The 23,666-nt window shown below is 45.6% G+C and overlaps 1 protein-coding gene across 3 annotated transcripts in view; it reads left to right on the top strand.

The window, feature by feature from the left end:
- Positions 1-23,666, top strand: part of ATP2A3 (ATPase sarcoplasmic/endoplasmic reticulum Ca2+ transporting 3) — a 101,567-nt gene that overhangs the window by 915 nt on the left and 76,986 nt on the right. For 2 of the 3 annotated variants that reach the window (XM_025210616.1, XM_025210615.1), the window contains exons 1-3: positions 2,404-2,480; positions 18,769-18,873; positions 21,207-21,345. In XM_025210616.1, the coding sequence (XP_025066401.1) occupies positions 18,835-18,873; positions 21,207-21,345 (178 nt within the window). In that variant the 5' untranslated portion in view covers positions 2,404-2,480; positions 18,769-18,834. Of the gene's footprint in view, positions 1-2,397; positions 2,481-18,768; positions 18,874-21,206; positions 21,346-23,666 lie in introns of those variants that run through there. The other variant, XM_006029152.3, reaches the window with a different exon arrangement.

Here is a 23,666-nt window from a genome sequence, read left to right as displayed (position 1 = left end):
AGAGCGTACCAGAGGATGGCTGAAGGTGGAATATTTTAGGCAGTGGTGACAGTGTGCCTTTTCACTGCATACTCTGTCATTTGCTCTCAGGATCCTAATGATGGACCCAAGTCTGGTCCCTGGTGACAGCGTGCAAGTGGCACCCCTCACTTTCTTCCTATACACGTTGCAGAAGCTGGGTGCATGCTTTCACAAGTTATGTGATGCACACCTGTCAGTGCACTCTGATGCACACCTGTCGGTTGCTTTGACCTGGGTGCACACTTTCTGGTAATCCAGGTGACCATGCAAAATGGTGTGGATACTGTCAGCACTTTGGCCTGCTTCCAGTACTAATTCAGGAATGCTCACCCACCTGTTAACATGCACAGTGGCATCCACCTTAGCAACATTGTCCCTTATCATGGCTGTGTTAGGACATCCGGGGGTTCATTCCCTGTGGGTATACAGATGTGTCTTGAATTTTACCACCCACTTATTGACCTTCCATTGAGCTTTGCAGTTCTTGCTGTACTGTGCCACAATCCTATGGTGAATGTCACTAGGTGACACACCTTGGGCCCACAAAAAAAAGTGACAAAACTCTGTTCTTTATCCCATTGACAGCCACAGAGCCGTGTTGTTTACATGCTCAGTACTGCCACGTGCATGGTCAGCATGAAACAATGGGTGCATTTGACAATGCTACCATTGTATTTCCCTCTGCTGTGTGGTTTCCCACCTTGTTGGAGACGCATGGCGCGAGCAGCCATTTTGCTGTTAGTTTCTGAAACACCCTTGTAGTTGACATTTGCCTGGCACCGGAAGTTCTCAGAGCCTTTACGAGGACTGAGCTTATACCCATTGAGTAAACTGAGGAAGAGAGAGTTTAATGGGACTCCCCCCGTGTTAAACAATGAGTCAGTGACATCCAGAATAGAATGCAGAAGTGCTGACTTAATGCCCTGCTCTACAGTTAGACTGGCTCTCAGACGAAAAGGTGCAGTTCCTACGCACCCATAGGGCAGGGTGATGGATTTTTTTGTAAGTGTACAAAGAACGTCTCATTGAACATTTTTAGTACCAACTAACAGTTATACGTACTGTAAATCAGGTGCGTGCCATTTTCCAACAGCTCATTGGTATGTGGGAGTGGAGGAAGTAGGTGGAGCATTGCATCTCTTCACTTTAAAAAGAGCTTAAGTACGCATGAAGTTTGGAAGAAGCTTCATTCCTAGCAGTACATTTTAGATGAGCTGAAAATTGGCTCTGAAAATGCTTCACGCTGTCCTTCAGAAGTGGGTTATGCTATCCCAGAACTTAAAGCAATGAATTACAGTAAAATCAGATGAGAGCTTTGGTTTTACTGAAGCCACAGGTGACTGGTAGGGGGGGCATGTGCCCCCCCTGAGATTGGCCCCCAACTTGGCACAGCTCAGGACGGGGCAGTTGCTTTGCCATGTGGGCTGGCGGCATGTTTGGCGGGGGGCGGCACTAAGCCGCGGCATAGAAGTATAGGAATGGATATGGGGCTTTTGGCCTGCCCCCAGGCCTGCCCACAAATTGTGCCCCCCCAGACTCAGGAGGCCCCAGTCACTACAACTGGTAGGGGGGGCATGTGCCCCCCCTGAGATTGGCCCCCAACTTGGCACAGCTCAGGACGGGGCAGTTGCTTTGCCATGTGGGCTGGCGGCATGTTTGGCGGGGGGCGGCACTAAGCCGCGGCATAGAAGTATAGGAATGGATATGGGGCTTTTGGCCTGCCCCCAGGCCTGCCCACAAATTGTGCCCCCCCAGACTCAGGAGGCACCAGTCACTACTGATGGAAGCAAATATCCTCTGGTTTCTAAGGATTTATCTTTCCCCTCCCTAGGGGAATTCTGATACCACTTTTTTTTTTTTATGACATCCCTGTAGTAGAGCACAATTTGACGCTCCACATTCACCAGTAGGCAATGCTTCCTTGTTCTTGGCTAGTTGCTTTCACACGTCCTCTGCTCAACTTCTGACAAGGCTATTTCCACCTGGTGGAGTTCAGTGCCACCTACTCAGGCATCAGTATGGCTCCAGTGTACATAACGCTATGAACTCAGAAAGCAGCAACAGGAATCAGTATGGCTCCGGTGTACATAATGCTCTGAACGTAGAAAGCAGCAATAGGAGTGCACTGTTTAGTGCTTCAGCATGTGCTTTGAGTCCTGTTAACTTCAATGGGGCTTAAGCTCTGATGTGAACAGGAGATGCTTTCTTCAGTCAAGTTTGTAGTTAATATTGCTAGTGGTAGCTCTCACCCAAGGATGCTGGATCAGAAGCCTGAGGATAGCATCTTTGTACCTCTCCAAACTTTGTAGCTTGAGCGCTCCATTGGCTTTCAGTCCTGCTGTGGTACTTACGGTGCTCCTGCATTTGTTTTGCTAGGAAAGCCACTTTGGGAGCTGGTGCTGGAACAGTTCGAAGATCTCCTCGTGCGGATTCTTCTCTTGGCTGCCTTTGTTTCATTTGTAAGTATAATCTCCTCTGCTAGCATGTGAGAGACTTGGGTAAATGCTGGTCAGCACTTTCAGTCTGCTCATTAACAAGTTGAGGTGTACTCGTAGGTGAACAGAGCTGGGTGGGAGGAGCTATACAGATGAGTAGAAGGTGCTCACTATAGGGACCTGGAGTAGGATTTGTGGATTCAATGCCTGGCACTTTCCATCAGCTGCAAGAGCTCTAGCAGCCTCTACTAGCAGACATGTGACTCTGATGGCTAGAGAGGAGCAGACTGACCCAATCTGTTTGCACTGTACCATGAAGAGCTTTTCTCGGGGGATATGGTTTGTCTAAATAGGTATCGTATTTAATCACAATGGGTAAAATGGAACTAAATTTGTATAACAGGTATAAAAGATACAATTGAATCTAGGTGCTTTTGCTTTATAAAGCAATCATGCCAGCAGCACAGTGACTATGGAGGGCATCACGACAATACCTTGCCCGCAGCTTTGACATTAGATTATGGGTTTTCAAGAAATAGCTAATATAATTTTAACCTTCCCTGGGTTCTTTGTTTCACCCAGAACTGGCAGAAGGGATCTGGTAGAGTTTTAAAGCCGGTCCCAGTGGCGTGCATTAAACTAGAAACCCTGCAGCATCTACGTACCTTCAGGTTTCCTTGTCACTAGGTGCTCCCACTGAGTATAATGACAACCTGGCATGTTTAAAACCTCTGAATCAAATAATTCATGCTGAAAATTCGTGCCAAGCTTCCAAAAACTTGCAGCTGTTAACTGTATTGGTTTCGCTATGTGTTGTAACTAAGTTCCCTCCAAACCTGTTCAGTCATTAGCCGGCCCATTCATTTAGCATACAGCTTTCTACTCCGCTTGCACTCTGCAGCCACTAGACCCATGTATAGTGGCTTAATGGAAGTCAGCAGGTGTCTAGCATCCGGATTCTACACCCAGCTGGCCTGCTGTCTGCTCTTAAAGTTCAGCTTCACAGATTCATACATTTTAAGGGCAGAAAGAACTTTTGTGATCATCTAGTCTGAATTAGTTCCTGCATTGAGCCTCTCAACAGTGGTTGAGTTACAGCATATGTTTGAGAGAAACATCCCATCTTTATCAAATAAATAAATAAAAACTCAGTGATGGATAGTCTACTACAACCTTTGGCAAGCAGTTTCAGGGGTTAATTATCCTTTCTGTTAAATTGATATCTTGTTTCTATTTGGCATTAGTCCAGTTTCAATGTCCCACCATTGGATCTTGTTATATTTTCTCTGCCTAACTGCAAAGCCCTCTGTGATCAAACTTCTGTTCTTCCCAGAGGTGCTTATTGATTAAGATCTAGTTAGCAGCCATGGGGATCTGGGCTCCAATGTGCTGTACAAACAAAATAACATCTAGTCCCTTGTTCCCAAGGATTTTACAATCTCAAATTTATGAGATTCAGCAAATATAATTAGGCAGCAGTGAAGCGTAACCACAGTGTTTAATAAAAAAAAAACAAACTTCTAATCAATAGAAATTGTAGTAAGATTGATAAAGTCTGTATGGAGGAGGAACCACAGAATCCTGAAGAATCCAAAGGGCATGTCTACGTGGTGTTGGACGGTGCTGGAGAAAACTACTGTGAACACATGCCCCACCTACTCTTTGCATACCACATGCTGGAAAGTTTCCCTGTAGGTGCGAGCACATGGAGCATACACCAAAAAGTAGCTACACACGACGGTCATCTTTTGTTGTGCTGGCAATGGGAAGAATGCATTTTCATGGTAGTATTCCCTAGCACCATCCAGGAAAGCATAGGAATACCCAAAATAGCATGTTCCCATACCCATGAAGTTTAAGCTCTATACTGACAGATCAAAGAATGTGAAGTGGTCTGAGGAGTGAGTAGAGTAGGCAAAATCAGTACCTTTTTGTTTAATCAAGTGAATGCAGAATTAATTTACAAATATGTTTCTGGCCAGGTGTCAAGCGAGAGGAGAGGAGGACAGGAGATGTGTGCATAGCAGCAGGCAGAGCTGTGGCCAAAGGGAGGTTAACACCCATTCAGGCTCTCCTTTGCAGGCCATTAGCTGTATGAGCAGACTAGGAGGCAACGACAGAAGTTGCAGATAATCCTGTTTTGATATTTTTGCCTATTTTCTTTCTTACTCGGTTCCAGATGACTGCCTGAAAAGGTCATGAGATGTATTTAGCATCTTATTGAGCCCAGGTGTAGCTTGATGGGGAATATTCTGTTGCTGAACTTGTGTGCAAAACTAAATTGAGCTGTTCTGTGCATTGCAGGGAAGTTGTTTTTTGTCTGTCATGGATAGAAAACTGGCCACTAGGGGCAAGGCCTTGCTGCAGAGTTATCCCAGGCTCTAATTCGGCAGTGACTCTCGCCCAGCCCGTGCTCGTGCATGTGCAAGTCTTACTTTAGTTTGGTGCTTCCAAACCTAAACTGGCTAGCTGATGGGCTGACTATAGTATACTGCTGTTGCTGAGGCTAGTAATGTGCCCGCTTTGCAGCGAGGATGTAGGCTTAAACACTGAGGAGCTGAAAGTCCTCCACTGTCTTCCCACAATTCCAGTGTTCAGAAATACAGAATAAGTTTTCCTGCCATTTGCTGGGGAAGTATCACAGGGTGACACAATTTACAGTAGTACTAAGAAGTTAAGAACCTTGGGATTTCCCCTGAGAAGTTTGTGTGTGCTGGAGGACAGAAACACAAATTGACCAATTAATTTAAATATGGCTGCTCACTTTGGGCTAGGCCAGCCTAGGTACTGTGACCCAGGTGCCAATCATCTGGATGAACTCTGCAATGAAGACATGAATATATAAAAGTGTCCATGAGACGAAGAAAATGAAGGCTTGAGCTAATGTTTTGCAAACAAGAAAATCTATTGATTTTTGCTTCTTTTTGTTTTTCTAGCCTTGACTGTCAGAAATCCGCAAGAAAAAGTGGGTTGCAATTTTTGAAAGAGATTTCACTCATATATCTGAAAAACATAGTGTAATGGCAGGCAGGCAAATCCAGATGATGTTCACCCAGTTTCTGAGTTAAAATAAAGGGCTAGAAGTGGGCTGTGTTTTCTTGGTGAATTATCTTTTGGAGGAGAAGACGGGTAATAGATGGAGATTCAAGGCACGGTGAAGCTATGTAGGAGAGAAATGCAAAGGAGACTGAAGAAGCTTGTGCAGAATAAAGGGCAGTGGAAAGAGAAGAGCTTGGGTGTATGACTGGACGTTTAACTTTGAAAACCCTGGAAGAAGACTGAAGTTCTATTCTCCTGATTCTCCCTGTAGCCAGATGAGAAGGGTCTCCATAACTTCTCCTCTGGGGTCTAAAATAACGAGCAGCTTTTTGAGGGCAAGAGAGAGAGGAGGGATATGCAGCCAGAATAAGAAAAAGCTCATTTTGTGTTGGCAGACAGTTTTTTTTATATGGGATTTTGTTAAGGACACAGGCAAGCTTTAAGAAGGGGGAACAAGGTTTTTAACTCTTCCCAGTGGTGTAAGTGAGAGGGGATGATGGAACAACCTATTAACAGCTAATTGTTGTTGATGTGGGTCCTGGCAGGTAACCTCAGGGGACTTGTATACAATATAAAGCTAATTAAAAAAAATCCCATATAATATTCATTTAACATTCAAATCTCTATGGCAAGGACCGGTGTGCAGCTGAGTTGTATAGCCTTACGTAGCAAGTAAAAAGGCATCTTGAAAATGTTTATGAATCCTCCTGATTTTCTTGCATTGAAATAAAGTCTCTGTTGTGACCGTTGAATGTCTGCAAATCTCAGAATGGCTTTCCTAATGATTGGAACATTTGAATTTTTAATTTAAAAATAAAAATCTAGAAAGTTATGGGGCTTTCCAGTTAGATCTGTGACTCAGAATGGCATTACACCATCGTTCATGGGTATCACTCTTATACCTGCTGTTAGCCTAGCTGAGCCTGTTCTGTCTAAAGAGCCTATTGATGCCAAAGCCACGAGTAAGTGAAAGTTTGAGATACTGATGGAGACTCCACTTTCTCACTGTTGGGGAATTTTGTCCTTTTAGGAAAGGAATTTCAGGGCATGCCTGTATGGTATATATGTAACTTTATCTTCCCCTTCAGCCTCTCCTGAAAGTCTCTACATGTACATGGATTCAAAAGGAACCTGTTCCTTGTACATCTCAAAACTGAGGAAAGCATACTACTATTTAGGTCATGGTAATGCCCAGAAGCCCTGACTAAGTGTGAGGTCCCATTGTGTTTTGTGCAGTGTAAAGGCCTAGTAAAAAAGGCCTTGGCGTGTAAATGGACAAGAGGCACAATAGGTAGAAGGGGAAGTGACTTGACCAGCAGGTCACTGGCAGAGCTGGGAATAGGACATAATATGTGGTCTGTGTTGGAGGATGTCATGCAGAAGTGCAGATTCCAGCAGATGCTTTAACGCATCCATTATTTATTCTTACCAAGCATGCATGCCACCCTTTCGCCCCTAATTCTCAAACTGCTTTGCTCAGGCAGGTATGCTAGGCTTGCTCCATCTTACAGATGGGGAGACTTCTTGCCTCTAAAAATGAGAAATCACTAGCAGACTAATACTGGGCACTTACAGCATTTCGGTATCTATAGAGGAGGGCAAACAACATTTTAAGGACCTGGTGGTGAGGGTGCAGTGTGCCTTTTCAAGCTGAGGCTGACCTTCAAAAAGCTTGGCATGCTTGTTTGACTCCATCCAAGCTTGTGGAGGTGACATAATTCAGCAGTTAGATCAGGAGACTGGAGATCAGTCTGCACAGCACAATGCAGTTCAGAACCAGCTCAGATATGGGAAATAATATAGAGCTAATTATTAGCCTGGACAGAATGTGGCACTAGCATGGCCGTACTGCTTCTAGCACCCGAGGCCACTTGGGTTTCCTTGTAACAGAGCTGCTTTGTGCGGCGCTGATGTACCCTAGGAATCGGAACTCTTGGGCTCTATTCCTGGCCCTGCAAGGGACTTGCTGTGAGGTCCTTGGCAAATCACTTTGCTGCTCAGCTGTGGTTTGCTCCACCTAAAACTGAAGTTAGTGCCCACCTTTGTAAAGTGGTGCAAAGTTAACCAATGCAAGATACGGTGCTACTGCAAGTATTACTGTTTGTTCAACCCTGAGCTAGCAGTCTTCTGAGAATAGGTTTTTCTCCTGAAAAAATTCTGATTACCTCCTGGACGGGCTTGAAAACACCCCGGGAATTTTACAAAGAATTTTGGTACAGAAATAGGAGGTGATGGGTAAATTTGTTCAGTTCTGACTTTTGGGAGAAGGTTTTGAAGTAGATTTCCTTACTCTTGGCTACCCCCTTCCTTTTCAGCAATACTTACAAGTCTGGGAATGTTTTTGCACTCCTTTCCTCTCTTACCCCTTTATAGTTAACTTTTTAAATGGGAGATTTACAAGCTTGTGTTGATCATTTGCCTTTTGCTGCCAAGGCGGGATGTTGATTCATTTGCAACACCTTTTGCAAATGCAAAGTGTACGCTGTTAACTGAGGTGTGTATGCAAAATCATCCAGCAGCTGACACATCCTGAAGCTTTATTAGTGCGTAACCATCCTGTTAGTGACCTTTCCCAGCCCTGTCGTTGTTCTGAACAAATACAGTGAGCCAACGGAAAGTCCATGCGTTAACAAAGCTGTCGGGGCTATACAATGCTGAATAATCTTGATGCTGGTACGGCCTGTCAGCGGCACCTGGAAACTATACTTTTGATTCACTGTATCAGTGGCACCTTATTACTGTCATTGGTTACCTACAGTGCCCTACTATTATGCCTTTTGACTTGCATAACATGAACAATGCCTCAGTACTTTACTGTGCCACTGATTCGCTTGCAGTTGATAGTGCCTAGAAACAACAGCACAGTGTACACTAGAAATGTCATATGTGGACAGAAAGATAGATATTGGAGGCCTTCTCAATAGGTGCTCTTTGGAACTATATCCTGCCCCATAAAAAATGCACAGTAAAATCTCTTTGAGGGAGATTTCAGCATCGGCAAAGCTATGCTAACCACACTTTATCATGCATCAGCAGATGCATGACAAATAAAACCAAGGACGTGATACTTCTCCTCTATGCAGCATTGGTCAGACTGCATTTGGAGTACTGCGTCCAGTTTTGGGCACTATACTTCAAGAAGGATGTTGATAGACTTGAGAGGGTCCAGAGGAGAGCCGCTCATGTGGTTAGGGGATTACAGGACAAGCCCTATGAGGAGAGACTGAGGGACCTGGACCTCTTCAGCCTCTGCAAGAGAAGGTGATCTTATGACCTCCTACAAATTTATTAGCGGGGCGCAGCAAGGAATTGGAGATGCTCATGCACCAGGGCACCTCTTGGGGTAACAAGGAACAATGGTCACAAACTGACAGCGAGCAGGTTTAGGCTAGGTATCAGGAAAATCGTCTTCATGGTAAAGGTGGCCAAAATTTGGAGTGGGCTTCCAAGGGAGGTGGTGCTCTCTCGTACCTTGGGGGTCTTTAAGAGAAGGCTGCATAGGCATCTGGCTGGGGTCATCTGACCCCAGCGCTCTTTCCTGCCTAGGCAGGAGGTCAGACTTGATGATCTGTTGAGGTCTTTCCGACCCCAACATCTATGAATCTATGATGCTGTTACCTCATTTGGCCTCAAATTTGGATACTGTTCAACTAAGTTTAAGAAAACCAAAGAGCAACAGAAAAATTTCCACTAAATGAAAAACTGTCATAGTTTTCCCCCTACCTCCAGCCTCCCAAAAAGTCCCCCAACAGCCAACCTCCTGCATTGTGTTAGGACCTGAAATTGATTTTCGCATGCCTGAATAAAACAATTTAGTCATAAGAGCAGATATTTGACTGCTTGTTTTTGGTGGCTCTTCCTTTGCCTGCAGTAAGTGATGGTTTAGGGCCCGTATTAGGAGAATGGCACGGCGATTAGGCATGCTCTGTTTCACTTGTTTGGCTTTGCTGAATAAAGGGATTTCATGTGAAGGCTTTAAGTAGTATGTCGGAAAAGTTTAAGGGCCACCCTCACCTTTAAACAGTCTAAGGCACTGAGGAAATGGAGGATCCCTTCAGATTTTTAGAAAGATAAGCAGATAAACACTGTGCTGCGTGTGCGACATCAGAGATGGCATGTCCCAGTGACCAATTTTAAAATGATTTATTTTCCCGTGTAAGTTCTAAAAACCTGCTCGTCTAGTTTCCGATTGTGGATAATTGGGTTCCTGTGAAACCTGCGCTATGCACTGTGTTCTAGCTGGATTTTCAGCCTTTGCCCTCATCTTCCACGCTTCAGTTACTTAAGCTCCAGGCTTTTTTGGTAAGATCATGGGCAATTTATTTTGTGCATGCGAGGGGGGAAAAAGCTGACTTAATTGGAAACAGAACTCTGTCAACAGAGTTTTATCAGTAAGAGAGCGCATCTACGTGAGACACACTTACTGTTGAGTAGACTAATTACTAGGGGTGTGCGAAACGGGCCCTATCCATTTCAGATTTGGATTCGGCCCGAAGCAAATCATTGTCCCTGATCTGTTGATTCGGATTACTGTCCCCCATTCGATTTCAGCCAAATTTGATGATTGGATGCTGATTCAGTGAATCGGCGATTTTGGCACAGGCACAGCTTTTTTCTACATACCTTGAGGTAGCAGTGCAGGTCTGCCAGGGAGCATGCAGGGGGGCCCCCCGGCCTGGCGATCAGCTGCAGGGGGACCCCGGATTCCCCCCTTCCCCCCCCCGACCCAGGAGGCACCAGTGTCCGAGCCGGGGGGGCCCACAACCCGCTCCCCAGTGAACCGAGAAGTGCTTCTGGTCCACTTCTGGGTCTGCTGCCGAGTGCGCTGGGGAGCCCCCTGCACTCCTGTGGCATGCTCCTTGCACCCCAGCATTGCAGCGTTCATGAGCCACCCACTACCTAGAGGTATGTAGAAAAAACATTTAAAGCTGCGTCTATGTCCAAATCTCCGAATCTGTTTGAATCTCTCCGAATCGATTTTTGGAGGGGTCTGAATTGAACACCCCCCTTATGTACTTATCGGCAGCCACCAGGTCCCCCTGAGCCTGCACTTCTCCAGGCTGAAGAGTCCCATGGCTCTCAGCCTCTCTTCATAAGGCCTGTTCTCTTGCCCTCTGATCATGCGCGTGGCTCTCCTCTGGACTCTCTCAAGCTTCTCCACATCCTTCTTGAATTGTGGAGCCCAGAACTGGATGCAGTACTCCAGCTGCGGCCTCACCAAGGCCAAGTATGGTGGGAGAATGTGTCTTGCTTGAGATGCATCAGTAAATGCAAGACAAAGTTTTGTTTGCTTTGCCAGCAGCGGTATCGCATTGGTGGCTCATGTTCATTTTGTGGTCAATCATGACCCCCAAGTCTCTTTTGGCCATGGTGCTAGCGAGTGTTGCACTGCTGAGCCTATAAGTGTGATGTGGGTTGTCCCCCACCCTCCCAGGTGGAGCACCTTGCATTTCTCGGTATTGAATGCCATCAGGTTTTCATCTGCCCACCTTGCAAGCCTATCGAGGTTGGCCTGGATCACCAGCCTATCCTCAAGTGTGGACACTCTTCCCCAAAGTTTGGTGTCATCAGGTGTTTGACTCAGGAATTTCTTTAATTTAAAGACAGACTCACTGGCCTATCTCTGTTACTGGGGCAGGAAAGGAAAGTCAGCTTGGAGTTTTCCAGCTTTCATCCCAGTTGCCTCCATTTGCTTTCAAGCCCCAAACCCTTTACGGGACCTTCTCTTCTAGTCTCTGACTAAACGTGCCTAGTTCCCACTGTCAGATCAACAGAAGATCTAATGATACTTTACAAACCAGTTTCTGCATTTGAACATTATAACAGAGCCCTGAGCCACAGATCTGGTTAGACTGTTTGGGCACTTGCCAGACAGCTGTGTTTAGTCCCAGTTCACTGCGTCTGGTGTACATGAAGCCTCCAGTGTCTGCAAAGAATCCAGGCACTGCCCCAGCTTGTGCTGTCGAGGTGCTTGCTCGGTCTGACACCCCTCCCTGGGACCTGCAGTCCATCTTTCTCTTCCCCTTGGGATTAGTGCCGATTCCTCAAATTGCTTGGTAACTTAAGCGTACCCTCTCTTAGTACACAAGGCATAACAGCGTTCAGGGATACAGTACAACTCTTCAAGGTCCCTTGAAAGGTATAACGTGCAGGCACACAAACTAGACATACTACTGGCAACGGTGTTTTAGAACTACGATCTAGACACAAAAATAAAAACCCTGCATACATTTCCTCCTTCATGCTGCAGCATTGCTTGGACTGGGGTTGTGCAGGGTCAGTCTTTTGCTTTCCAAGCCTTGTCTTCTGATCTTTGGAGTTTTTCCGGCTGAGCTCATCTTGGCCAGATATGTCCTCTGGCACATTCACGCCTTGTCCTGCCCCAGGCTTTCCTGACCTTTGTGAGTGCCTCTGAGTCTTGCAGGAAGGTGTTTGGAGAACAAAAATTAGCAGTCAGTAAATGGGGAAGTAGCTTCTCCTAGGTCTGGTTTACTTGTTAGCACATGTATTTTTTTTGCTCAAAGTCGAGTTACTGAGGTTAAATATTCTTTATTGTGCAAGACCCATGGGGGGAGAGGAGGGTGGGTAGCCACCCCTGCATCTTGTTCCCACTTTTGGTCTGCCCTGCTTGCCTGCTCTTTCCTGGTCCCACCTCGCCTCCCATCTCTTACCTAGTACAACTTGGATGTTTGTTGGAAGAGAAGTTCCTGGGGCTAGGGGTAGCCTTGTCTGCCCTGCCAGGCTAGCCCTCACCTGGGTCCTTTGTTCTCCCTCAGTAAACTTCCCCTTTAAGGTCGTGCTCTCATAGGCTGAGGGCTTGTTGGAGCTTCAGCTGTCACAGCCCTGGCCCCTTTTTCTCTGGTTGCATTGCCTTGCTCCACTGATTTTTTTTTTTTAAGACCACTGACCTGCCTTGACGGCAGCCCCTCCCGGGAGTCTGGCCTCACTATGCTAGTTTCTGCCCCTTTGGCTTGGGGCTAACTTCTGCACCGATAGTAAGGGAGTGCACTTGGGGACCCATGCTAATGGCCACCTCCACCCCTGTATCCACAACCCAGTCCTCTGGTTTCACGTTACCTTGTGGGTTTTGTTCCTTTTTTTTAATCTGCTTCGTAAAATAAATAGTCTCCTCCCTGAAGGTAAATGTTGCCCACGGGTCCTACTGCTGTGGAGCCATCTCGTCTCCAGCTCCCCTGAGCAGCTAGCATGGGTGACTGGTGCCTCGAGGGGGGGGGCATGTGCCCCCCCCACCCCCGACACTAGTCAGTGACTGGGGGGGCGGTCCTCTGGTGGCTGATCCCACTGGCCAGGAGGGGCGTCCCCCAGCGGCTGATCTCACTCACCAAAAAGTGGCCATGGCCGCTTTTGGAAGTCCCACAGCTGCTTTTGCTGGTGGCCTCGCTCCCCTGCTGGTGCTCACAGGGGGGGCAGTGGTGCTCCTGTCTGCACCCCCTGCCCGCCGGCGAAATGGGTAGCGTGGCCTGACGGGGTGCATTGGCGCTGTCAGGGGGTGCACATGCACCCCTGTGCATCCCTTACTGGTTGCCACTGGCGGCTAGAGTACCTTCCTGTTCCCACTGCAAGCAAGGGCTGCTGCCTTTGCATGCTCAGAGACCCCCCCCCCCTCCTTCCGGTCACATGACTAGATCTTCTCCCCTCCCCGGACTAGGTACAGCTAATGGTTTCATTAGCCCCCTGTAGTTGCAGCCTTACAAAATACCTCCCCAGAACAACTGCTCACAATTTAATTGGACAGTAACTGGATCTATCAAGCATTAGTCGCATGGGTTTCAGAGTGGGGAGCTAGAGAAGTGAAAACCTCTGAAGGAAAGCCTATGCTAAGGTATCTAAGCATATTGTACAGTTGGTGGAAAAGTGTGCACACATACTTGCTGTAGTAAAGTAAAGGCACAGAAAAATGGTCCAAGAGAAAATCATACGTTAAATAATCCATATGTGCCATATCATAGCTTTACCTTAAAATAGTAGTACTAATGATTTGATGTAACCAAATGTATTGGATGTCATTTTGCTATAATAGATACATTTTTGTTAAAATGCTTAGATAATTTGTAAAAACAGCCTGTCAGAAAGGCCATAAAGTAAGATAAAGAATAAACAGAAACAGCATTCCACATTGGGGTAGAAAAGGAGATAAGAAACCCTCCCTCTTTCCCAAGGATATAAATCCCAAATAATTGACACCTTCCAAGTCCACAAAAGATCTGGTTCAGTCCAGTTCTAAAAGTTTCAGTTTAACAAAAAAATGTAAATAAAATCAATCGGAGGTCATTCATCAGAATATTTAAACCAGCCATCTATAAATATTGGGCATAGGCTGGAGGGAAATTTGGAGAACTCTGTAAATTCAAGAAGACCTGCTCCCAATCTGTATGCCACCCTCCTCCCACCTCTTGAGTCTTCCCAGCTGGTATAGGTGAGAATCTGTTGTGTTGTTGTGGGTAGCCAGATAGACTTTAAGATAAATGTTCTCATGTTTTAAGGTTAAAATAAAAGGTTAGGCTGTAGACCTGTTTCTGCCTCTCTTATCGATAGCCTGCCCAGAAGGTTACCTGTAATCTAGGTAACACACCTGGCCTTTTTGGTCACTGGCTCAGTCCACCTGGGCCCCCTGCTCCTTGCTGTACTTTCCTAGCTCCAGGTTTCCTACCCTTTCAGGCTTTCCTAGTAATGGGGGCAGGGCTTCCCTGTTATAATTGCCTTGAAGCGATGGGTATCATTTGGAGGTCTTATCAGAAGAGGTGAATTTATGGAGTGATACCAGTTGTCATAGCATCAACCAGGATTCAACTAGAATGCCTAGATTTTACTTGCAGATTCCTCAAGTCATCATGACTGCATACACCTGAGTCATTTACTGACTGAGATGGGATGGATTATGCACAGATCTAGAATAGATGAATATTAGTCCATCAAAAGTCATTGGTTCTTTTTTTTTTTTTCTTCTTGTGAAAATACAACTGGGGGAAAAAAGTTCCAGGATTCAGGTGCGCATAGAGGAAAAGTTAGAAAATGGTACTGCGATGCACTCAGTAAATACCTGGAGATTTAATTGGACCTCTCTGAAATGGAAGGGAGCTTTCCACAGACTTTGGGTTTTGGATGAAGACAGTGGCATGCACAGTTGAATGTTAAGCCTATCTGCCAGTCCACATAAGAAATGTTAACATTAAACAAAGTTCTGAGATGCTATTATATTTTGATCTTGACTTGTACAGTCATAACATTTTGAGTAAGAAGCTTTTAGTGCCTAAATCTTAAATTTTTATACTTGCAGAAAATAAGTAGATGTGGAAAATCTAGGGAAAAAAATAACCAGATTGGCTCGATTCCTTCCAAGCCTAAATGCATGTCAAGAAAATAACATGTAACAACACGTTAGCTGGTGAGCTAGCTATTTGATTAAATGGAATAAAGCTCATCAGCCATCCATCCATTCTCCTACTATCTCCTACTGACACACTACCTGCTTTGTAACAATTTTAATAGAGGCATGCCATATCTCCTGGTGATGTATCATTGTGCAACTCCTAGGGGGTTAAATCTTGGAACAACTGGGTTATACACTGCATCTCCAAACTATTGACAAGAAAGTAGAGTTGTCTAGTTGTCTATCAGCTATTTTAGGTGGGTCTGGCTTCTCACAGCACGAACTGCAGATGGACTCCCTCCCTAAAGATCAACAAGGGAGGGGGAATTTCTCATGCATACACTCACCCCTGTCAAAGGGCTTATGTACCAGTACTTTATGGTTTTATTGGCAGGGGGTGGGGGTAGACAGTACTGTACATATTAGCATGTTGGCCATGCAAATCAAAGGAGTGAAAATATGCGACTGTCTGAGGGTTTGCTTTCACACTGGCAGTTGTGCTTTGTTGCTTGCTGATCTGAGTTGCAGGAGTGGGTGGTTTAGGACTATAAGATCCTGGGAACTCTAGCCCTCAGTCAGTGAGCAACGTTAGCGTAAGCCTGACTTTGGGCATCTCAGTGGCCCTACAACACCGAATGCAGTGAAAGCACTTATTTAAAAACAAGTTCAGTATGCACTCATTTGCTGAGAAGTTGGGTAAACTCCACCCCCAAATTGGTGAATGAATGATCAAATCACAAGCCCAGTAGCAAAGTTTTTAATAAGTTGGTGGTGGTGGTGATATGACATGACTAGATAATAGCAAAGACACAGGGAAGCGTTCTGGATAGCTACTGAGCCGTTAGCTTAACCTCCAAAGAATGCAGAGCTTTAAAATAAGATTTGAAGGGAAGATTAAGACCTAGGGATAAATTGAAAATAGGATCAAATGAAATATAAATTTACCAAGGGTAGATTATGACAGGCTAACTTGATACCTTTTTGATAACTGATTTTCTTCCCCCTGACAAGGGCATTTCAATAGAGCTTTTATATTAGGACTCCACTCAAGTTGCATATAAGAAATTATGAGTGAAAATGAAGGAGGAGAGGATAGTAAGAAAACTGTAAAGTATTTAGGGAACTGGTGAAAGAGGAGACAGTGTGTCTTGTATTGAAAGGAGATTTGTTGGGTTGGAGGGAGGTTGCTAATGTAGCTCCTCAAGACATGGTTTTGCAGTCAGTTTTTCATTTAATATTTCTGTTAATGACCTTGACACCCAGAGTCATAGTATGTTAATTAAATTTGCTGATGAGATAGTTGGGAAGCATCACCGATACAGAGAAGTGTCAGAGTATCATACAGGAAGTGAGCGATCTTGAGGACTGGAGTAGTAGGAGTTGGATGAAATTTAATGGCAAAATGGTACAAAGTGAAGGTCAGAGTTCTTGCCAATTGAAAATGATCAAGGAAAAAGATTGAAATGTATTGGTCTGTCAGAGGATAAAGCACCAATGTGATATGGCCCTGAAAAGGGCAAATGTGATTCTAGGATGTGTTGGGCAACACATTCCCAATAGAAATGGAAAAGCATTAATATTTATATAAGGGACTGGTGTGGGGGGCCAGTAGGGGGAGCTTCTGCACTGAGCCACCCACCTCGCTGCATCTGGCCGAAAACCAAGCTTCGAGTGCTTCCCCTGAGGCGCCTACGTCTGGCCAACCCCCTTCCTGGAGCACACCTGCAAGCCTGGGGTACCGCTGCCACCACCCAGGCTCGGGTCTTTGTCAGGGCCCCATGCCACCCGGGATACTGGCCCTGTAGATGCAAGGGTTGCTTAACCCCCACAGGATCCATCTGGCTGCTTATAGCTTGAAGCATAGAAAGTAGCCTCCCTTAGTCGGCTGAGTAAAGGGAGCAAGAAGGCCTGCCCAATCCCTCTCGAGCATGTACAACAAGGCTGGCTATAACAGATAGCTTTTTTGGGTAGAGAGGGTAGGCATGGGAATGGGTACAAGTCAGAGAAGTAGCAAAAGAATAACCCTCAGCAAAGAGAAGCAATTTGGTAACCTTTTGATATACAACTAGAGTACATTAAACTAAGGTCCTAGTTAAGTTTCTAGTAAGTTAGTCACTTCCACATCCAGTCAATGAGAGAGAGCTGTGGAGGTCCATGCATCTGTGTGTGTGTTTTAAAGTGTCCTGTTTTTCCTGGAGGGGCCCTCTTAAATAGCCCTCCTGACCTCACCGCCTGGACCCAGTCAGGGACAGGGGTCATTTGATGTCAGCTAATCAATTTGAAAAACATCACAGTTACCTAAGGGAGTGACATGGGCTTAAGCCCCTGCCCCTATGTCATGAGGTCAGAGCTCAAAACAAGAGGGTGTGGATTTAACCTCTCTATTACCTGAGGCCAGTCACGTATGCAGTGGCAGAGAGCTGGCTGCCTAGAAACCGACTGATAGATTTGTGAGTGAGAGGGGAACAGACAACCCGAAAGGGAGAGGAGGCTGGGAGGGAGTTATTTCACAGCGGGTACCCCTTGTATTCAAAATTTAACACAGATGAGGAATTATTTTCACCCATGTTCAAAAAAGAATTCAAATTGGACCTGGGGCAGAGAAGGGTTACCAGGGTGATTGGAAAAATGGCAAGTCTGTTTATGGGAGGTAACAGATTGGCTTATTTAGCCCAGCAAATAAAGACTGGGAAGGAGGTGTAGTCGTTTCTATGAATCCAGAGATGGGTATGGTAGTTACATGTGTTAGTCTGAAGTCAGGCAAAAGGCAGGGTAGACTTGCATCTTACAGGCTAACAAAATCGGAGATGCATAAGGTTTTGTAAGCAGAGGCTTACTTCATCAGATGCTGTGAAGGGACTGCAGGAAGCAGAGCTTCAGTCCCTTCATAGCATCTGAGGAAGTAAACCTCTGCTTACAAAAGCTTATACATCTCCGATTTTATTAATCTGCAAGGTTCAAATGTACTCAGCCATCTTCTCTGAATATTTCAGGGTGGGAATACCAGGGAGGGAGAAGAACAGTTTTTAAAGGACAGTGTTGATGCAAGAAAAAATGTGCATAAACAATTCATGAATAAATTTAGGCTGGAAATTGAAAGAATGTCTCTACCCTTCAGAGTTGCAAGGGTCTAAAGCAACCTCAGAAAGAGAGCATGGTTGGGAGCAAGCAACTTAACCAGCTTTAAGATGCAGCTTAATAAATTTCTTTAAAAGGATTATATGACATGGTTGATTTATGATAACTGGGGACTGGACTCAGTGACCCAGAAGGCCCCTTCCAACCTAATGTCCTATATTCTTACAAAGGTCATTCTTCCAGGCTATTTCCTTGGTAGGTCCTAGTACATCAAAACCTAAAGAAAGAAATCCATTTTTTTTGCCTCCCAAATATGCTTTTTTCCTCCTGTTTGTTCCTTTTGTCCAATGCAGTTCTTTGGTGTTCCATAGATGAGCAGGTTCACATACTTATAGTTTGGCTATATGATATCATGATTCTTACAGAGTCTCCCTCTGGTGTCTCTTGCCTTGCAAATCCAGCATTTTGTTGGAGTACCTCACTGAAACGGGCTTTGCCTCATATCCTAGAGGGAGAAACTGGGGCACAGAGGCGTTAAAGGGACTTTCCTAGGGTAATGTCAAGAATCCTGTGGCAGACCTGGGACTAGAACCCTGGCTGTAAGGCTCTTTTTCCATGCATTCAGCCTTGGCTGTGTTTTCCCTTTGATATCCTGTGCTCTCTTCATGTATGTGTTTTCTTTCTTTCTTTCTTTTTTTTTCCCCACCACAAAACGTTTTGGTTTTTGGCTCTGTATGGATTTTTGTTGCTGTTTCACCCAAGCCAAGATCCCTCTCTTCTCATGTGTATCATGCTGCTCTGCAGATCCTGGCCTGGTTTGAAGAAGGTGAAGAGACTACGACTGCATTTGTGGAGCCAGTTGTCATCATCATGATTCTCATAGCTAACGCTGTTGTGGGAGTGTGGCAGGTATGTCCTAGCTCTTGCCTCCTATTCTTTTCAGTTCCCTGGTGAATAATTGTGGGAGGGAAGCTATTTGCCAAGCTCCAGAAGCTGTGTAGTTTTCATGAATGAAGCCCTGTTTCTTTAGCTGAAGCTTGTTATTTACTTTATGGTGGCTGGGTCTTCACTGCAAAGGTAACTTGAGTTCTCTTTACTTGGGGTAGGTTCTCTTGTCAGAGGTGGGCAAAACGTGGCCTGGAGGCTGGATCCAGCCTGCCAGGCTATTTTATCTGGCCCGTGGAGCCCCTAAAAAATGTAGAAAATGAATATTTACTTGCTCCTAGCTGCCTGTCAAAGATGACAGGAGGGGCAGTAGGACCCAGAGGAAGCTGGTGGCAGAACCCAGCAGTAAGGCCTGCCCAGCTCTGCCCCCTCAACCAGAAAACCTGTACTTAGCAGAGGCTTCTGGCCTGGGACCATGGGGCTGTTCCTGCTTCCCTGCACTGGAGAGGGAAACATGGCCCTTAACAGCTTGCCAAAACTTGGGAAGCGGCCTTCCGCCCGAAATAATTGCCCACCCCTGTCTTAAGTGATCCTGCATCAGATAAAAGCAAATGCACTGTAAAACAGGAGTCGGCAACATTTTTGGGCAGTGCGCCAAAAATACCAACAGCCTCCATCTGCCATACCAGGGCAAGCCACAGGCCCCCTGGGCCTGCATGACATGCGAATACCCCGTCCCCCATTTGCTGCACCATGTACTTACACCTCCATCCCACACCTCTGGCACTGCACCACATACCTGAACGGTACCTGGCTCACCCTCAGCTCTCCTGGTCACACTGCACTGCCCCACCCTTTGGAGCAGGGGCAAGCAGTGAAAGCTAGAGGAGGGGAGAGATGGTGGGTGCTGAGCCCAGAGAGTCCAGCTACACTTACAGCAGGAGCAGAGGTTGGGCAGGAGTCTGGCAGCTGCAATGTGTAACCCCACATGCAGCCCTCCTTTAGGCTATGCCCCTTATTAATTTAACCAGCTCCAGTTAAGAGCACACAGTAGTTGGGTTCAGGGGTTTTCTACATGGATGAGACTTGAATTAGGGGTGGCACCCTTGAGTTAACTTCAGCCCATGGTGGAGACGTTTATGCAGCTGTCAAGACTGAAAACCGGAGAAAGCGGAACATTTGGAGATTAGGTGCAGAAATTTTGGAGAACAAAATAGGAAACCAAATTGAGGCAGATAACAGTAACCCTTTAATTGCCAAATGGTGATTGAAATGAGCAGCCAGAGTCTGACAGGGGAAAAACTTTCCTTCTCACCAGTTCAGCTCCCCTGGTATTACCCATGAGTAGGGCATAGGCCTTGAGTGGGTGAATTTCACCCTGTAAAACCTGTTTAAAAAAAATCTGAGAGAGCTTTCAAGGATATAAAATGCCACTCTACATAAAAATAGTTAGAATGACATACACTGCATTTAATCTTTATTTTATCATCCCTTTAATCTCTGTTTGGCAACTTCCATAGTTTGGAGCTTAGGTTCCTGCACTTATTCACCACCTAGTTAAGCACCACTTAGCTCTTGGCAATAGCTGCATGCATTTTTCAACAAGCAAACTTTTTTCCTAATGCTCCCACAGAGAAGTAACAGTCCTTGCCAGATACTTTCACTTGCCTAATTTTGTTCCCTGGAACATCTTGCAGTCTGACCTCCATCCTGATTTAAGCCACTTATTCTGTGCAGTTCCAAGATCCTGTTGATACATTTTTACATGGGTCCAAAATATTAATACTGCTTTACATATTCAGAACACTTTCCTTGCAGGAACCTTAAAGTTGCTTCCACACGCTTGCTAACTTAAGCTCCACAATGGTAACACTTATGAACGAGTATTACCCATTTCATAGATATAGAAACTGAGATAGGAATATAGCACAACTGGGGCTTAAAGCCACAAATTCTGACTCCCAGCCATGTGCTGTAACCATTACCAGTGTCTTTGATTCCATGTGTCTTTTGTCCTTCCAACCTCTAAGGATAGTAGCAAAATGTAGCACTGTATGTATACTGCTTTGTTCACAAACTCTTGCCCCTCCATGAAGTAAGTAATGGTGGGGGGGGGTGTTTTTTTGGGGGGGTTTTTTCCCCCTCATTCTCCTGTGGAAAAAATGAGGTACAGCAAGGTTAATGTACTTCCAGTGCAAATCTGGCAAAGCCAGGCTCAAGATTTAAAAGATTCCTTTTTTCTGACAAACTAGTTCATGATTCTGCCCAGCAGACAAATAGGGGGATGTTTGCTTATCAGCAACTACTCCCTCCAATGATACAATTGCCTGAAGTTCTGTTTCTTGCTGTATTTCCAGGAGAGAAATGCTGAGAGTGCTATTGAAGCCCTAAAAGAATATGAGCCAGAAATGGGAAAGGTGATACGCACTGACAAGAATGGAGTCCAGAGGATCCGGGCTCGTGATATTGTACCTGGGGATATCGTGGAAGTGGCAGGTAGGTATAGCACAGAGGTCCACAGCCCCTTCTCTTTTTGCATATGCATTAGGGTACTGTTAGAAATTCCCTGGTGCTCTGAAGGCAAAGCAGCCTGTAGCTTTTGGCCAGGTACTTGCTGTGCCTCCTAGCCATGGGAGCAGTGGCATAACTAGGGCAGGGCAAACAGGGCATCAGCTATGAGGGAGTGTTAGAACTGCCCTCCACCCCAGGAGTCTTTGCCATGGCATGGGCAGCACGAGGGGGTGCTGCACCCATCAGTCTATCTGGCATTCCCACCCCTGGCCTCCCTGGGAAGTCTTTACCTAGGCAGTCATAGCCAGGTGTTCACTATGGGTGTATTGCAGTACCTTGCTCCCCTGTGCTTGGAAGCTGGGAACCAATGTGTAGCTGGTACAAGCTAAGCCCATGTTTCATGCCATTGGAGTTTTAGAAAACATTGGTTTAGAAGGAAAGGCACAAGAAAACTACATCATCCTGCTTGCTCTGTGATTTTGAACAGTGATGTTTGAGGCAGCTTTTTCTCCCTATAATGAGCTGAAACAGTAACTATGCTCCAGCAATATGCATGGTTTTACAATGAAATACCCAGCATTATGATGAGTGTGGTTATGTGACATGTTGTGCTTTTTCTGCAAGGCTTGGCAGGAGACTGTTTGTTTCAAGGGTTATAGAGTAACAGCAGCCACCATAAATCTATTTTGTGTAGAGAGGGGAGATTGGTTGTTAATCTGCAACCCCAATGTATCCTTTAATTTCTGTGTCTTTAAACTCGCAATGTGTTAGAGATGGGACAGGAAATGCAAGCAAAGCAGTGATGCCAAAAGAAATCTGAGTGACACTGGCTGTCAATTTGGACACACTTTAGCAGTTGTAAATGGCACCAAAAATTGCTAATAGGATTGTGGCCTGCAGCCATCTAGGCATTGCGCCATGAGGCAGGGATGTGAAAGTCCTTCTCCACATGGCTCTTTTGAGATCACATCTGGAGCAATACTAGTACTTGGCTTTTAGGAAAGTGTCATTTTCAGTTTACAATTGGGGAAATCTGAGATTTAGAGTTGAAGTGAAGCTGGGGCTCCATCAGCTAGAGAGCAGGAACCAAACCCGTTCTTGGTGCAATTCCCTAGCAGCAATGGTGCTGCACAAAAGAAGAGATTTTGACCTAGCATTTCCCAAAGAACTGATTATTTGGAAGAGCTTCTCATTTTCCATGTAGATTTTCCTTCTGGTTAAATTGCTTCCCTGTCTCCTGATCAGTTATCCAAACAACACAAATGAAAGGCCAGCCCTGTGCACCTCTGAGTACATCCTCACAAATGTGCAGACAATGCCAGCAAAGCAGTTACATGAGCTGTTTTTTTTAATGTCTTAGGAAATGTTGCTTGTTCCATTTCTGTGGGCTGGAATCCTTGGTAACTTAGGTTTATTACTCATGGAAGACGAATAGCACTAGGGTGGGAGAAGCTGAGGGAAAGGCCTTGGTTTGCAAGCACCATGGAGACTTGTGCAGTTGCATCTGGGCTTCAGTTGCTTCCATCTGCATTCATTAATTTCATCGTATGGCTTCTCCTTCCATTTCCTGCTCATGCAGCTCTTGAGCAAGAGAGATCCTATGTTCATCTCTTCTTCATTGGCTAAAGAAATCGCTCTTAAATAGATTTTTTTCTTGGCCATTGAAAATAAATTAACTGCACCCAGAAAGTACAAGTTTGGCAGGGTCTATATCATACCGTTTACCCTTTTGCTTATATCCTACTCTGTGGTTTCCCATTTCCCAAGCATCCCTCAAATACCCAAGTACTTTTGGTTTGGTCTTTGAGTACTTTTCTGCCCTATAGTGCTAGCTGTGCCCACCATTGGACCTGTTCCTTTTCCGCCCCCCCCTGTATTTGTCTGAGCTTCAGGATAACCTCTCAGGGCACGTCCACATGTGCAAACACGTGCGCTTGCAGCAGCTCAAATAGAAGCGGTGCAAATTTGAGCCGGGGCTTTTTGCTTCAGCGCACATGCTCGGACTTGCACTTTGTTATGGAGCAAATTGTACCCCTTGGGGCAAAATAACCCTGCCTGGCTCCTGGATCTTCAGCCAGGGGGAGCTAGACCCCGGGGCCAGCACCTGTGCTGTCCCCAGCAGCATATAAAGCTGCCCTGTCCTGGCCTCAGCAGTATAAAAAACCGCCGTGGCAAGTAGCTCAGGGCTACTAGCTCTCAGGAGCTTCTGGGGCCCAGCTAATTGGGTACACTACCCCTTGTGCCAGCTGGACTGCTGAAGCAGCCCTGAGAGTTCCCTGCACCCTCTACCCACTGCAGCAGTCTGG

This window comes from Alligator sinensis, unplaced genomic scaffold, assembly GCF_000455745.1.
Source record: "Alligator sinensis unplaced genomic scaffold, ASM45574v1 scaffold419_1, whole genome shotgun sequence".
Lineage (NCBI taxonomy): Eukaryota > Metazoa > Chordata > Crocodylia > Alligatoridae > Alligator > Alligator sinensis.
This window is presented reverse-complemented; position numbering and strand designations above follow the sequence as displayed.